Source organism: Lontra canadensis, unplaced genomic scaffold (assembly GCF_010015895.1).
Source record: "Lontra canadensis isolate GAN:19392208 unplaced genomic scaffold, GSC_riverotter_1.0 scaffold132, whole genome shotgun sequence".
NCBI classification, from domain to species: domain Eukaryota; kingdom Metazoa; phylum Chordata; class Mammalia; order Carnivora; family Mustelidae; genus Lontra; species Lontra canadensis.
In genome coordinates this window covers 1,115,684-1,130,791 of record NW_022631126.1, presented here as the reverse complement: position 1 = coordinate 1,130,791, position 15,108 = coordinate 1,115,684, and the positions used below count along the sequence as shown (strand labels likewise).

The 15,108-nt window shown below is 53.9% G+C and overlaps 1 protein-coding gene across 2 annotated transcripts in view; it reads left to right on the top strand.

Moving 5' to 3' along the window:
* ITGAL (integrin subunit alpha L) overlaps nucleotides 1-13,254 on the top strand; it is a 37,816-nt gene extending 24,562 nt beyond the window's left edge. For both annotated transcript variants that reach the window (XM_032842544.1, XM_032842543.1), the window contains exons 22-31: nucleotides 1,467-1,577; nucleotides 1,765-1,844; nucleotides 1,960-2,046; nucleotides 3,457-3,532; nucleotides 7,999-8,112; nucleotides 8,379-8,435; nucleotides 8,532-8,630; nucleotides 9,034-9,129; nucleotides 9,864-9,974; nucleotides 11,846-13,254. In XM_032842544.1, the coding sequence (XP_032698435.1) occupies nucleotides 1,467-1,577; nucleotides 1,765-1,844; nucleotides 1,960-2,046; nucleotides 3,457-3,532; nucleotides 7,999-8,112; nucleotides 8,379-8,435; nucleotides 8,532-8,630; nucleotides 9,034-9,129; nucleotides 9,864-9,974; nucleotides 11,846-12,019 (1,005 nt within the window). In that variant the 3' untranslated portion in view covers nucleotides 12,020-13,254. The remainder of the gene's footprint in view (nucleotides 1-1,466; nucleotides 1,578-1,764; nucleotides 1,845-1,959; nucleotides 2,047-3,456; nucleotides 3,533-7,998; nucleotides 8,113-8,378; nucleotides 8,436-8,531; nucleotides 8,631-9,033; nucleotides 9,130-9,863; nucleotides 9,975-11,845) is intronic.
* The last annotated feature ends 1,854 nt before the right edge of the window (nucleotides 13,255-15,108 follow it).

The window sequence follows — 15,108 nt, the reverse complement described above, 5'->3', positions numbered from 1 at the left end:
ATACAACTTTTACTCTGTTAATTATTAGCCCAGAGGTAATGCATGATCACCCCCAGAAAGTTGGAAATCCCAGAGAAGCTTAGAGAAGACTATCGCCCCGTATTCTTAAAACCGACAGTTACTGCTTTTAACGTTTTGGTGTTTATCCTGCTGTGTGTCTATGCATGTGCTTATAAACTACATTGCATCTTCGTTAATTCTATACCTGTTTTAACTGATTGGCATTTTGTTCTCATTTGGTTATTTTTCCTCCTTATTTTTAAAACAAATGGTTATTGTGGTAAAATATACATAATAGAAAATGGCACAACCGTTTTAACCCTTTACAAGCACACAATTCGGTGGCATTGAGAACATTTCCAGTGTTGTGCCACCAGCATCTCTCTGTAGAATTTTTCCATCGTCTCAAACAGAAACTTTCCATCCATTAAAAGCGATAACTCCCTCAGCCCCCGGTCATCTCTCATCTACTTTTTATCTCTATGAATTTGCCTGCTCTAGATTTTTCACAGAAGTGGAATCATATGATGTTGTCCTCTTGTGTCTGTCTTCTCGAATTAGTGTGGGGCTTGTGAGGTGGCTTGGGCAAATTTGCTTCCTTTTTTAAGGCTAAATAATATATCCATTGTATGGATAGACCCCATTTTTTTTTATCCAGTCATCTGTCTGCGGACATTTGAATTATTCTCGTCCGATGGCATTAAACGCTTCCTCACGGGGCATCTAGTAGAGTGATGAAAAACTGGAGATCTGGAATCAGACAGACCCCTGTTCCCATTCCTACCAGATCCCTGCCAGGTGACCCAGAGGTGGAACCTGGAGAAGTCACCTGACTTCCCCAAGCCTCGGTCTCCTTATCCAATTCCCTCCCCAATTTGAGACCGAGATCTGTCCTCACAGATGATGATGAAGATGGATGGTTCTGTGCTGCTTAGCCCAAGATCAGGGCTCAAGCTCATTTTTTTTTTTAAAGATTTTATTTATTTACTTGATGGAGAGAAACAGCCTGAGAGGGAACACAAGGAAGGGGAGTGGGAGAGGGAGAAGCAGGCTTCCCGCCAAGCAGGGAGCCCGATGTGGGTGGGACTCGATCCCAGGACCCTGGGATCATGACCTGAGCTGAAGGCAGACGCTTAATGACTGAGCCACCCAGGCGCCCCTCGAGCTCATTTTTAGAACAATTGCTGACTGTGTAGATCTCACTGTGTCCTCGCCTGGCGCCGAACCATTCCTAGCTCTTTGAACTGTTTGATCACTTCTGGATTTTCACAATGATACACAGCACTGCAGTGAACATCTTTGAATGAAGCCTCTGGCTGTGCCCCTGATTCTCTGCCCCACCCCCAACCCCGAGAATGGGTCCCCCCAGGGACAGAGCAGGGGGTGTGAGCCCTGAGGGTTGGTGGCCTCCGGGAACCTTGGCCTTGCCCACTAAGAAGTGTGTTCCTTCTCTTCTCACCCCCCAGCCCCACACCCACATACCCGTGAGCTGTGAGGAGCTCCCTGAGGTATCCAAGCTTCTGACCAGGATCCTTTCTTGCAATGTGAGCTCTCCCATCTTTAAAGCAGGCAGTTTGGTGAGTGTCTCAAGCTCCGCAAGCCTCCAAGGGGCCGGGCTGAGGTGGGGAGGGAAGGGAGTAGGTAATGGGTAAAGAAGCCCCCCGCCACCTCCTACCCCAAAGGGAATGACAGCTTGGACTTTGGAATCAGGGCTTGGGCGCCCTGAGATGCCTCCTTCCTCGTTCCCCTCTTCTCCCCTGCCAGGTTGCCATCCAAGTGATGTTTCATACGCTGCTGAACAGCTCCTGGGGGGACTTTGTCGAGCTGCACGCCAATGTGAGCTGGTGAGCAGGTCCCCAGGCAGGCCCCCACGGGCCCCGCTGACCCGGCTCACAGATGGCCACACGGTCCTGGCCACGCACTTCTCCTAACACTGCCCTGTGCTTTGCCCCCGCGCAGTGACAATGAGGACTCAAAAGTCTTGGAGAACAACTTGGCCACCACCAGCATCCCCATCCTGTACCCCATCAACATCCTCACCGAGGAGTAAGTTGAGGGCTGAGCAGCCTACTGCCCGTTCCTCCCACCTTCGCCTCCCTACCCGGGGCTCAGCCTCGCCTCCCAGGGCTCTCCTTCAGAGCCTCCCCCTTTCCTCAGGCCCCCCAGGGGTAATCAGAACTGCTTCCAACCACAAGCCCAAGAGTTTTCAACACCCAGAAGAGCGGAGGCCCTTTAAGAGTTCTGAAATCAGCGGTTTGCTGATGGAGGAAAAAGCACATGGAGGGTTGACCTTATCAGCCCCTTGTGGGGCAGCTGTGCCTCCCTCCACGTTACCGGGGAACAGGCAGGCTCAGAGAAGGGGGAACCTCCCCCAGAGGTGTACAGCTAAGCAGCACGGCTGCTGGTGTCCGAATTTGGGTCTAAATGACCCCAAAACCCCATGCTAGATGCAGCCCCTTCCTGGAGGGACCTGGAAGGGAGAAGGAGAAACTCTTCACAAGTCTTCACAAAGAGAAGCCAAGGTCACATGTACACAGAATAAGAGAGTCTCACAAGATTATGGCAGGAAGGACCCATGGGGATCACCAGTTGGATTTTCTCATTTACAGAAAAGGGGAGAAAGCAGAGTAGCTTTCTCCAGTTGGCTCAGGGAGAGGACAGGGACAGTGACTGAGCCAAGGTCTCTGGTACTTTTGAACGCAAATGCCAAACACAATGATATTGTCTGAAGTGTGGTATGAAATTAGAGCCAGGAGAAGTGATTTGAGTTGGAAGAGAGATGGATTCACGGAGACGTAGGGGCTTGAACTGGGGTCTGGAGAATGGAGGGGTTCGGATAAGGGCCAGGGAAGAGGAAGGACGTTGTCGTAATAGAGAAAAGCATAGGCAAAAGGAGGCAGCAGATAGTGGGGTGGGTTTGGGGAACAGGGAGTGTGCAGGCACAGGGGACAATGGGTGTGGGGTGTGCAGTGGGCAGGTTTGGACATGGGGGGTGCTGTGGGCTGACCCTTGCGGGCAGCAGGGGACCATCGGCAGATTCCCAGCAGGTAGATGGCAGGATCAGACAGTGACATTAGGAAGGTCATTGGAAGGATGAGATGGTGAGGAAGCCAGAGGCTGGTGCCATTGTGTGGGAGATAAAGGACCCAGAGGACAGTGGAGACCCTCATGGGGCAGGGGGGACCTTGTGTGGTGGGGAGCACACAGCTCCAAAGCATATCCACCTGGGTTCCAGCCCTGGCCCTCCACAGCAGGATGCTGGGCAGCAGACGGACCCCTTTCCACGAGCCTTACTTTCCAGAGGGGAAACAGCAGAGCACTGGGTAACAGGAAAGCATGCCTGCGTGATCCCTGGGGAAGTCCCTTGGAGGCTTCCCCTGGCCCCCGGTCCCTGCTCTGCTGGAGATCCCGTCCTTGTCTTCCCCTTTCTACCTCTGCTCTTCCCTCTCTCCACAGCAAGGAAAACTCCACACTGTATGTCAGCTTCACTCCCAAGGGTCCCAGGAGCCACTCTGTCAACCACTTCTACCAGGTATGAGCCTCTGTGTGATAAGACCCTTGGGGGTCACACAATTTTCAGCCCCATCCTGAGGACCGAGGCAGCGGAGACCCAGCCCTGTCCTCGGCGAATCCAGCGGCCTCCACCTCACCCCGTGATCCTTCCTAGAGCACCTCACAGCCTCTGCTGACTTTCCCCAGCCCCTTTCTCCAGCACCAGATACTTCCTCTGTGGGTGAGAGAGAACCTAGATTTTCATGCACACGTTTAATGAGCCACTGCTCTAGTCCGGGTACTTGGCTAGTCGCTGGGGCAGCAGTTACGCAAGTCAGGGACGCTGACCCCCTCACCTGACCCAAGTTTTGTGCCTGGCACTTTATCTGTGTGACCCCCCCAACTTGTGATTCTCCCACCAACCTGTGAGAGCCCCAGAAGGCAGAGGCGTAGCCATTCCCAGCGTACAGATGAGACATGCACAGCACAGAAAGGTCAAGTGACTTGCCAGGTGACACAGCTACTAAAGGGGAAAGGTCAGATTCCAGCACTTACTGAAATACCAGAATTCATGTGTTTAACCTCTGAGTTAATGATCTGTCGCTTCTCAATGCCATATGCTCGGGGCTATAATAGCAATCTTCATTATGGGAAGGAAGAAGAGGGAGGCCAGCCTCTGGGTCTAAAGCTTGAGTGGTCTAAGGCTTTTTTAGAGGTAACCTCTGAGAGAGGAGTAGGTACTGACTCCCCCAAGGACATTCTCATTTCCCTGTGGAAGAAACTGAGGCCCCACAGAGAAACTCTCTTTGCCCAAGGCCGCACTGGCGTCAGGACAGACTGGCACAGGAGCCCAGCAAGAAAGGGACCCCAGCCAGTTAGCCCCTTTAGAACAGAGGCAGGAGCCATCTGACTTGGATATGATGACTTCCCCCCTGGGGAGGTCAGGTGCCCATTTGCACAGAGAATGACCACTAGGCTCGGTTTCTAGTGCTGTTCACTGGGATGCCTCCGGGTTCCCCAAGGAGGTTGGCAGACTAGTCCTTTTACCAGTGGAACAGTTTTGGGAAGATTTGGGCAGGCGTGGATCCAAGCCCCAACTCTACCCTTCGATCTCTGTGTGATCTTGGGCCAAGGGCTTAACTGTTAACTGTTAACTGCTGTGACACATGGCGTTTGGAAGAATTTGCAGGGGTCGGTCGTGAGGGTGAAGTGGCTTACTTACTCCACGTGGGGTGCTTGGCCCAGTGCCTGGGAAGTGGTGATGGTTAATGGCTGGGGCCGGTGTTCTATGCTGGCTGCAGATTCCCCAGCGACTGTGGAAGCCTGCTTCCCTCCTTGCCCCACTCCTCTGGGAACCAATGCAAACCCTTTGCGCTCCCCGCCCCCACACACACCCCATTTCTCTCTCTCTCTCTCTCTCAAGTCAGCCTGGCCAGATGCCTCCAGCCCCCTCCAGCCACCTCAGCACCCTCCAGCATCTCAAGCTCTGCCTTTGGCTGCCTGGCCCACCGCTTGGCCCCTCTTGCTAAAGGCCCTAATGATCTCTGTTTTAACTAAACCCAGCTCAGCGTGGGACACTGGTGATCTTTCCCTCTTGCCATAAGTTCTCCTGTTAGGCTTTTTTTTTTTTTTTTGCCACAGGGGGGTCACCTGGGGTCTCTTGTAAGCTCGACAGGCTGGGTAGTCCAGTGCCAGCGGGGGTCTGCTTCCTCCCTTTCCTCCCCCTCCTCCTCCCCTGGCCGGTTAGGACACATAAGCTTCAGCCAGCCTGAAAGCTTTTTGAAGCTCTGCCATTTCAAGCTGTGTGGCCTTGGGCGGTTTGCTTACCCTCGCTGAGCATCAGTTTTTCAGTCAGTAAAATGGGGATAATAATCGCACCTACTTTATGGGGTTGTTAAGAGGAAAAACAGGACGATGCATGTGAAGTGTTCTGCATAGCGCTCCACACGTCAGCCAGCAAAGCGGTGGCTGCTTTGAGGCTTGTTCTCACCCTCATCCGAGGAAGGTGATGGAACACCATTGTCCCAGTCTCGGGAGGCCCAGCCGGGGCTCAGATGCCAGCTCTGCTCCCCAAACACTTCAAACAAACCAGTCTCCCTGAACCTCAGCCATCCCCTCTGTGTCGCAGGGATGACAGCGCTGCCCGGGGCCTAGATCCAGCATTCAGCGACCACCGCGGGGCCCCGCACGCTCACACCGCTGCCCACCCCGCCGTCTGAGTCCCCCTGCAGCTCCCAAGTCCACACTGTGACCCTCCGGCTCCTCTGTCCCCCGCAGCCTGTCACTGCTCTCCACCAGGATGTCTTCAAACATCTTTTTTTTGGTCATGATAGAATGAGATACAAGTCACAGTCCATATGATTTACCTGCTTCTTAAAAAAAGATTTTATTTATTTATTTCAGAGAGAGAGAAACCACACAAATGAGGGGGAGGGGCAGACAGAGAGGGAGAAGCAGACGCGCTGCTGAGCAGGGAGCCAGATGCAGGGCTCAATCCTAGGACCCTGAGATCATGACCTGAGCAGGAAGGCAGAGGCTTCATTAAACTGAGCCACCCAGGCGCCCCTGATTTACCCACTTTTAAAGCGTACAGATCCAGGGCACCTGGGTGGCTCAGTCCCTTAAGGATTTGACTTCAGTTCGGGTCCTGATCTCAGGGTCTGGGTTCAGTATTGGGGTCCTCTGCTCAGTGGGGGAGTCTCCTTGTCCCTCCCCTCTCCCTCTGCCCATCCCCCAGCTTGTGCTCTCTTTGTCTCTCTTTCACATAAGTAGACAAAATCTTTAAAAAAAAATAGTGTGCAGTTCAGTGACTCTTATATTTGCAAAGTTGTACGACCATCACCACAATCTAATTTTAGAAGATTTTCATTATTCCAGAAAGAACCTTCACGTAGGGGAGGAATCCTACAGTACCGCGTCTTTTGTGACGGGCTTCTGTGGGTTCCCAGGGTGTTTTCGGGGTCATTCGCGCTGTAGCTCAGGCCCGTGCTATGCTCTTTTTTCTTGCCAGATAATATTCCACTGTGAGGTAGGCCGTGCTAGATTTGTCCGCTCGTCTGCTGGTGGACATCTCGGTGGTTTCCACTTTCTGGCTTTTATAGACCGTGTTGCTTGAATGTTCCTGCCCAAACTTCGGTGTTGACAGGTTTTCTTTCTCTTGGGTATATACCTAAGAGTGCAATTTTTCCTCCTGAGGCTTTGTCTCAATGTGTTCTAAACCAAGTGTGTCGCTTTCCTCTAAGCCAACACCACCTCAAGGGTGCTCAAAACCACCCTTTCCCTCAAGTAAAACTTCCAAGTCTAGATGAGTTTGTCCTTCCTCCATGCATGGCCCCCGCCTCAACTTCTAGTCCGTGTTCTCTTGTCTCCTTGGCCCCCATGACCACTCAGACTCTGGCCCCTCATCGTCTTGCTGCTGTTGGCACAGGCTGCCGGCTTGGACCTCGGCCTGCTGTCCCCACTTCTTTCTGTTCTGGGCCTGCTGTGAGGGAGCCGCCCGGAGCCTGCCTTCTTCAGCTAACTTCTGTGACTCACCATTGCCTAGTTGAGGGTCCCCTGATTTCTGGTCTTAGGCCTTCTGGGCACACAACCTCACCTCAAGCTTCCTTTCCAGACGTGTGTCCGACCTCTCTGTCCCAGGCCCCCAACCTCCCTCCTTGTCTCACTCGCCTGGTGCTTTCCTGACTCCCTGCATTTTCGCTTCCTGGGGGCCTCCCCCCATCTTCGTCTGTTCCACTCCTCTCAGTCTTCTACGGTGAAATTCAAAGGCCACTCTGACGTAGGCCTTTTTAATTTAATGGACCTGATATTTTTCAAGCGTCCGCAAATGTTTGTCAAGTGACACATGGTAGAACCTTTCAGACTGGCTCTGAGATTCCCTGCTCGGCCTCCCTGAGCCGTTCCGTGGTGCTGCTCCTGAGTTACTCCCTCCCGGCTTCTGGATCTTCCAGCCCTCGCACAAGCTCGCCCTCTCATCTAAAGGGCACTCAGGCCTTGTTTCTTAAATCAGTTCAATGACCTCACCAAAGCAAGTCCTTCCCAACCTGCATTGTGCAAACAATTTTCGCATCTATGCTTGTTAAATGCCCTTCCTTCTTTCTTTCACGCATTCGAACATTGACTTTTCGGGAGGCCCGCTGTGTGCTAGATAGTGCGTCAGGCAGCAGGGAGTCGTCAGCCAAAGGAGCCACAGCTGCTGCCTTCACGGAGCATGTAGCCCCTGGACAGACAGACCCATGTCCTGCTGGGGACGCAGAGCGCTGTGGGAACATGCAGTGGGGATAGGGGGGCGCTGCCCTCTCCTTGGGGAGTCAACCGATCACCTCGAAGGTTTGCCCTCGGAGAAGGCAGAGAGGCACATGTAGTCCGCAGGGGCAAGCTTCGAGGACAAGCTGTCCTTGCCCGCCGCCTGGCAAAGAGCAGGCCCTCAGGCCTCAGCCAGTGAGCGTTGCCTCTGGAGGGGTGGCCGGCATTTAGGGCTCTGCTGTCCCATGTCCTCTGTCCTAGGTGAGGATTCAGCCCTCTGTCTACGACCACAACGTGCCCGCCCTGGAGGCCGTGGTTGGGGTGCCGGGACCTCACAGCGAGGGGCCCATCACACACAAGTGGAATGTGCAGATGGTAAGTAGCCAGGGCCCAGGGGAAGGAGGGACACTTGGGTTGGTGGGAGTGAGCTCATAAGGGGGGTACAGACGTGTGGGAAGGGAGTGAGGAGGGATGCGTCCTGTTGGGCTCAGTGATTTCTGAACCTGCCAAGAGCCAGTGGGAGTGTCCTGGGATGCCCCCGAAATGAGGAACAGAGAGGGAGGCCACGTTCTGGCCTTAAGGGGCCAGCGTCCTCCCTCTCTGCTCTGGACTAAGCGAGGACCCCATCTCATCACTCCTAGGACCCTCCTGTGACCTGCTATCGTGAGGATCTGGAGAGGCTGCCCAGCGAGGCTGAGGTCCGGGCCTGTGGGCTCAGAAGTTGGGGTGGGGGCCGGCGGAGTGCAGGTGGGAAGACAGGCCTCTCTGACCTCCACTCTCTTCCTTCTCGGCAGCCTTGTTTGCCCAGAGCCAAGTTCCACTGTCCACTTGAGTTCAAGGAGGAGATCCTCGTCCAAGTGACCGGGACTGTGGAGCTGGTGGGGGAGATCAAGGTTAGCAGCTGCTGGCAACAGGTGCAGTGGGTCGGGGGCGCTTAAGGGACAAGCAGTGGACTCCCCACCAGATGGGCTTCCTACATTTTTCTTTATGACCCTGATGCAAAGCCCTGATCCTTTCACAGCAGCAGATGAAAGACATCCGTGATTTGCTTGGAATCTGCCAGGCAGTTTTCCTGGGCCTACAGATGGTTCTTCTGGGTTCTTTGTAGGGAAAATTTCCTTCCAGCAGTGGGGTGTGGCCCCTTAGGACGCTCCAGTGGAGAACTCAGTAGCCGTGGTGCTCCCCACCAGGGCCCGTTCTCCTCAGCTTCTCCCCCTGAGTCAAGGTGGGGTGCAGAAGTCAGCAGGTTCTGGTCCTTGTTTTCCCCGGCCTGATGTCTCCCACTCCCCTCCACAGGCCCCCTCCATGTTCAGCCTCTGCAGCTCCCTCTCCGTCTCCTTCAACAGCAGCAAGCATTTCCACCTCTACGGCAGCAACGCCTCCCTGGCCCAGGTAGGGCTCTGGCTTCTCAGAAGCCCTGGGAACAGAGGTCGGTGGAGGGCTCTGTAGAGCCCTGGGGGGCGGAGCTGGAGGAGCTAGAGCAGAAGCCAGAGGGCCCCCAGCTGGGCCCAGAAGGAACAGCTTCCGGGCAGTCAGAGCGGTTGGTCTTGGCGAGGGCCGTGGAGGGCAGTGCCATGGGCTCCTTGCCACCACCGGTGGGCAAGCAGTCAGGCTATGAGGTCACCCGTCTGATGAGATGCGTCAGGCAGAGATCAGTGTGTTGGCAGCTCAGCAGAGGGAACCCACCCCCTGCCCCCTCGGAGCATGACAGGAAAGCGCTCGAAGCAGAACGAGCAGTGAGCATGGGGGCTCAGGCCACCCAGGCAAGAGGGTGGCAAGGTGGTTTGCAGAGCAGGAAGCTCAGAGCAGGGGAAGGGAAGCTGCCCCTCATTAGGTAAGCCTCAGCCAGGTTCTGGAAGGTTTGGCATGCTGCGCCGAGATTCTGACATTTCATTCTGGCCTCGAGGCAGCTACATCAGGGCTTCCGCTGGGTCATGTGCATGTCTGCCTGCTGGCTCCGGGGGCTGCATGGGGTGGGGTGGGGGTGGAGGTTCCCTGGAGGGAGGCACCCAGGCTAGCCTGGCAGTGTGGGGCAGCAGTCCCGACCAGAGCCGCGAAGACCTAGCCATTCACAAGCATGTCAGAGGTGGGAGAGCCTTCTCATGCCCCCAGCTCTCCGCCTGCAGGTCCTTATGAAGGTGGACATCGTCTATGAGAAGGAAATGCTCTACGTCTACGTGCTGAGTGGCATCGGAGGGCTCTTGGTGCTGCTGGTGATTTTCGCCGTCCTCTATAAGGTGGGAGCTTCTGGGAGCCACGGGCCTGCCTTAGACAGCCAGGCTGGGGAAAGGGGTTTCACAGGAGTCAGGGCAGAGACTGTCAAGATCCAGGACCGTTAAAGATCAAGGTGGCCTCGGCCCACTCCCTCCTTCCACAGATAAGGCTCATGAAGCCCCAAGAGCAAACAAGACTTCCCCCCCATCCCTCCACCAGGTGCTGGCAGAACCAGGACTGGGTACCCAGGGAAGGAGGGGGCGCCCAGGACTCAAGGGCCGGGCCCTGGGACACAGAGAGACATACCACAAACATGGTTCCTGCCTTTGGGGGACTCACAGTCTAATGGTGGAGACAGGCACACTGCGGGGGCTCACAGTCTAATGGTGGAGACAGGTGCACTGTGGGGGCTCACAGTCTAATGGTGGAGACTGGAGCACGAGAGGGGAGCTCCCAGTCTAATGGCAGAGACAGGTGCACACATGATAAGGGCTCCACTCAAAGGCCTGTACGCTGGAACTTCACTTAGGCTGGGGGAGTCTGGGAAGGCCTCCCAGGAGAGGAGGCGTTTGAGTTGGGATTTGAAGGAGTTGCCAGATGAAGAATGCCGGAGGACAGATGTTCCATATGAAACCCTCAAATCCTCCAGAAAAGCGCAGAAAATCAGTTTCTTCTTGTTGCATTCCCCCAGGGTCGTCATTAACAACCATTTGGTTTCTGTTCTTCCAGGTTCTAATTTTGTTGTTTAAATATGTGTATACGTGTGAGCATGAGAGAGGCAGAGGGAAAAAGTCAGCGTCTGTGTATATAGGTAGAAAACATAAAAGAGGGGCTCCTGGGTGGCCCAGTCAGTTAAGCCGCTGCCTCTGGCTCAAGTCATAATCCCAGGGTCCTGGGATCGAGCCCTGCTCAGCGGGGAGTCTGCTTCTCCCTCTCCCTCTGTTATTGCTCCCCCTGCTTGCACGCTCTCTGTCTCAAATAAATAAATAAAATCTAAAAAAAAAGAAAAGAAAAGAAAACATAAATGGAAGGATCCCATATAAACTGCTCGGGAGCTTGGGTTTCCCACCGAGTATTCTGTGCTGCTGTCTCTCCGCGAGCCACGTCCACCTCTTGCTCTGTAACCTGCGCTGGTTTGCTGCTGTCCAGATGCCCCGCCTTTTCTTTAATAAGATCCCCACTGATCAACATTTAGATTATTTGTAATTTCTACCTATTTTTTTAAAGATCATTCATTTATTTACTTGAGAGCGAGCCGGGTGAGGGAGGGCACAAGCAGGGGGCAGGGGGCAGAGGGAGAGGGAGAAGCAGACACCCTCTGAGCAGGGACACCCCCAACCCTGACTCGGGGCTCCATCCCACGACCCCGGGATCATGCCCCGAGCCAGATGCTTCATGGACTGAGCCAGGCAGGTGCCCCTAATATCTACCTGTTTTAAACAGTGACCGAAAAAGGCTCTTGGCTCCCACATCTTTGCGCACTTGTCCAAAAGCTCTTTAGAAATAGTTGCTGGAGCTGGAATGGCTGAGCCAAAGAACATACATGTTTTGGGGAAAAAAGAATATGTATGTTCTGAGCTTTCAACAGATAGTACGGGGCCCGCACTAAGCGCTACGGGAGCGCAGGCCCTTCTGTTAGTGTTACTGGGTATTGTCAACCCACCCGCCCCAAATATTGGTCCAGGACACTTTGACGAGCCTGAAGAATGAAATGTTGAGCGTTCAGCTTCTCGGCATGTTGCCAGGAAGCCGGTGTGGCAGACGCCTCGCCCCAGCCCTGGAGCGGGTACCACGTGTGACTCACGACCATGGGGGCCCTTTCATGTTTTGCGAGGCCGACGGGCCCAGAGTGTTCCATGGCCCTTGTGCTAACACCGGTTTTGTTTTCCTGCAGTTTGGCTTCTTCAAACGGAACCTGAAGGAGAAGATGGAGGCTACTGCGGAAGCTTCCAACGGAATCCCTGAAGAAGCCTCTGACCAGCCAGAGTCCATGGAAGAGGCTGGGGACCCAGGCTGCCTGGAGCCCCTCCACGAGGAGGAAGCACAGGACGGAGGTGGCAAAGACTGAGGCCCAGGCCTGACGCAGAGCGCCCAGGACTGGACTCGGGAAGCCTGGGGTACCTCTGCCTCGACCTGTGTCTCGCTGTGTGTCTTCGGGCAAGTCACTGCCCCCACCCAGGCCTCGGTGTCGCTGTTTTGAACACAGAGCTCCCTCCTGGCTGCCTGCTCTGCGGGCTCCTGGTCAGGGTCCATGAGCGATGGCCGGGCAGGCCACAGAGGGCAGGCCTTGTCCTGAGCAGCTGGCTCTGGCTTCCCCCGGTCCTTCTTAGTACCCTCCCCCGGAAGAGGATATCCGATCTAAATCTGGAAGAACTGTCATCTCAGGACCTAGCGACCCGGCCCTCACACCCACCTGCTCTTGGATGTCCCCAGAGGCCTCAGACTCCCAGAACCTTCAGTTTCCTGCCCGGACTCCAGTCAGCTTTCCGTCTGCTGCCAGAGAGCAAACCTGATCTGTGTCACTACAGTGCTTCTACAAACCCCTGGCTCTGGGGCTGGACACTGGCTTCCTTACCATGCCTTCTAGAACCTGCAGAATATCTCTAACATGCCAGGGTTGCCTTCCTGGCCTCCTCTGGAGATTCCCCGCCTCCCTTCCTGAGCTCCAGTTACACCTGCCTTCCTCAGGAGCCAAGCTCCTTCCTGTCTCACTTGCCTTCACCCAGACTGCTCCTTCTGCCTGCAACACTCCTCCCTAGCCCTTTCCATGGCTCTCAGTCGGCCTTCGACTCTCAGCTCGGGGAGAATGGCCTCAGGGTAACCCCCTGCCCCCCACCCCATAAGGGGGTTCTCCTTTCCCCTATTACACAAGCTTCCTTTCGCCTGCACTCTCCCTCATAGCGCTGCTCGTGTTTGCTACATAATGTTCCTCTCTCAAATCCAGCCATGGACTCCATGGGGGTAAGGGCCATACCGGTCATGTTCACCTTGGAGATGTCACAGAGCCAGACACAGTAGGCGGCTGCCACAATTTCAGCAACCTAGTGAGGGTGCCTGTGAGAGGATTGAGAAGACGTTTGGGTGAGCTCGTGACATCTCCCCCCACTTCTAGACTCGGTCTTCCCCGGGCTCCTGTCCCCTTGCTCCAACCCCCCCACCCCCACCCCAGATGCCTTATGACCCATCTCGGCCACCACTGGGAGGCTATGAGCTCAAGGCGCAGGCAGAGTCTGTCCATCTGGTTCCCGGCACCAAGCACAGTGCCTGCCTCGGTTTACCCAATAAATGTGAAAATCCATCCAATTTTGTGATGTTTTTATGCTGGTGCCCCATTTCAGCCCAAGGAAATGAATATTTCCTTCTCAACCTTTTCTCTAAATGGGACCCAAACAGCTCTTGTTTCCTCTCTTTTTTTTTTTTTTCTTTTCTTGTTATGATAATGCTCAGAGACTGATCTGCAGGAGGCACTGACAACTCATTAAGGTGTGAGAGCACACCCTTCCTGGTCTTTTTAAAAACAACAATAACAATTGGTGGGGCTTGATCCTGAGGCCCCCATCTTTAGGAGGGGGTGCGGTCCCACTCCTCGATGCTGCCCTCTTGTGGTCAGTAGAACCCCCCCAGGAAGGGGGTGGTTTTAGGGGTAGAAATGGGGTAATTCTCAGCCCAGCTCTCTGGGTCCAGCACTGGACGCTGAGAAGCAACCTATGGTCTCCCAAGCAGTGACCTTTGATGGCTGCCTTCTGCCTACAGGGGAGTAAACGAACATTCTCAAGCCTGGCACACAAGGCCCAGAACAGTATTTCAAAACCTGCTGGCCTCTCCAACCTCATCAACCCCCTTCTGGTCCAGCACCCAGGGAACCATGGGGCTGGCTCTTAAGGAAGACCTCAGGAACGAAGAAGTGAGGCCCATTTTCCCAGAGAGAAGGGGAAAGAATGTTCTAAAAGGCAGGAATATCACAGAAATGCTAAAAGTATGCAGTTATCTGTAGGTTTCTGAATTCTGTTGGCTCCTATGGATTCATGCAGTATTTCTTGAAAGATCTGTGTCAGGGCCTGTTCTGTGTCCCAAGGGCACAGTAATGAACATGACAGACAAGTCCCTGCCCCCAGTGGGAAAGTAGAGTGAAAAGGTAGAAATGTGATTCCAGGTGTCGAGGAGGCTGTGAAAAGGGTAAAGCAAGATAGCAGGTTGGAGAGGGATTGGGAGGGTCCTCTCACATTGGTGATGCTCTGTGACACACACACAAAGTGTGAATATTTTCATCAGGGATGGGAGCAAAATAGCACAGAAAATCTGGGAGGTTCGTTTCAGGAACCTGCCCTTGTCCTGCCCAGGATTCTATATCCCGACTTGCTTAACAGCCCCCATCCTCAAATACCTATGTGTCCTTCCCCGCCTGTGTCTTTGCAAATGCTCTACCCCTTTCCACCCTGTCCAGTTCCACCACCCCCTTCTATCCTTGAAAATCTTCCTACTTCAAAGCACTTCCAAGCTTTTCTCATCCCCTCAGCTCCTAGACAAAATGACCCATTTCATCTTCACTTAATACCCCATCAGAACATAGGACACTGACTGTGTGGGCTCCTCTCTCAAGACTGGGAGGTTCTAGAAGGCAGGATTCAGTCTTTGCTCACTTGTGTTACTAACACTGGCCCCTCATCAGGGCTGGCAACAGAAAAGATGTCCAAATAAGTGTTTGATTCGGTGGCCTTCACATGTTTTGGGTTTAGGACCCCTTTATACTCTGAAAAATTAAAGATCTCCAGAGTTTTTGTTTATAGTTATACCTCGTGGTGTTTATCCAATTCGAAATTAAAATGGAGAAAAATGTAAAACATATGGACACCCAAACCCACATGGTCGAATGTGCAGTCAGAATGATGACATATGTTCTCACAGGCCATGTAGCCTCTAGAAAATACTATCCCTGTGACACAAAGTGAAAAAGGAACACCTTAGTATCACTGGGAAATAGTCAAAACTAGTCAGCCAGCTGGAGTCCAGGCTCTGCTGCTTCGAAGCTGTGCCCTGTGGGGCTGTCACTTACCCTCTCTGGGACTCGTTTCTTTATCTGTAAAATGGGAATAATTGTATATCGCTCAGAGCTGTCCTGAACATGATGTAACACTTGCGAATGGTCTGGAACTTTTG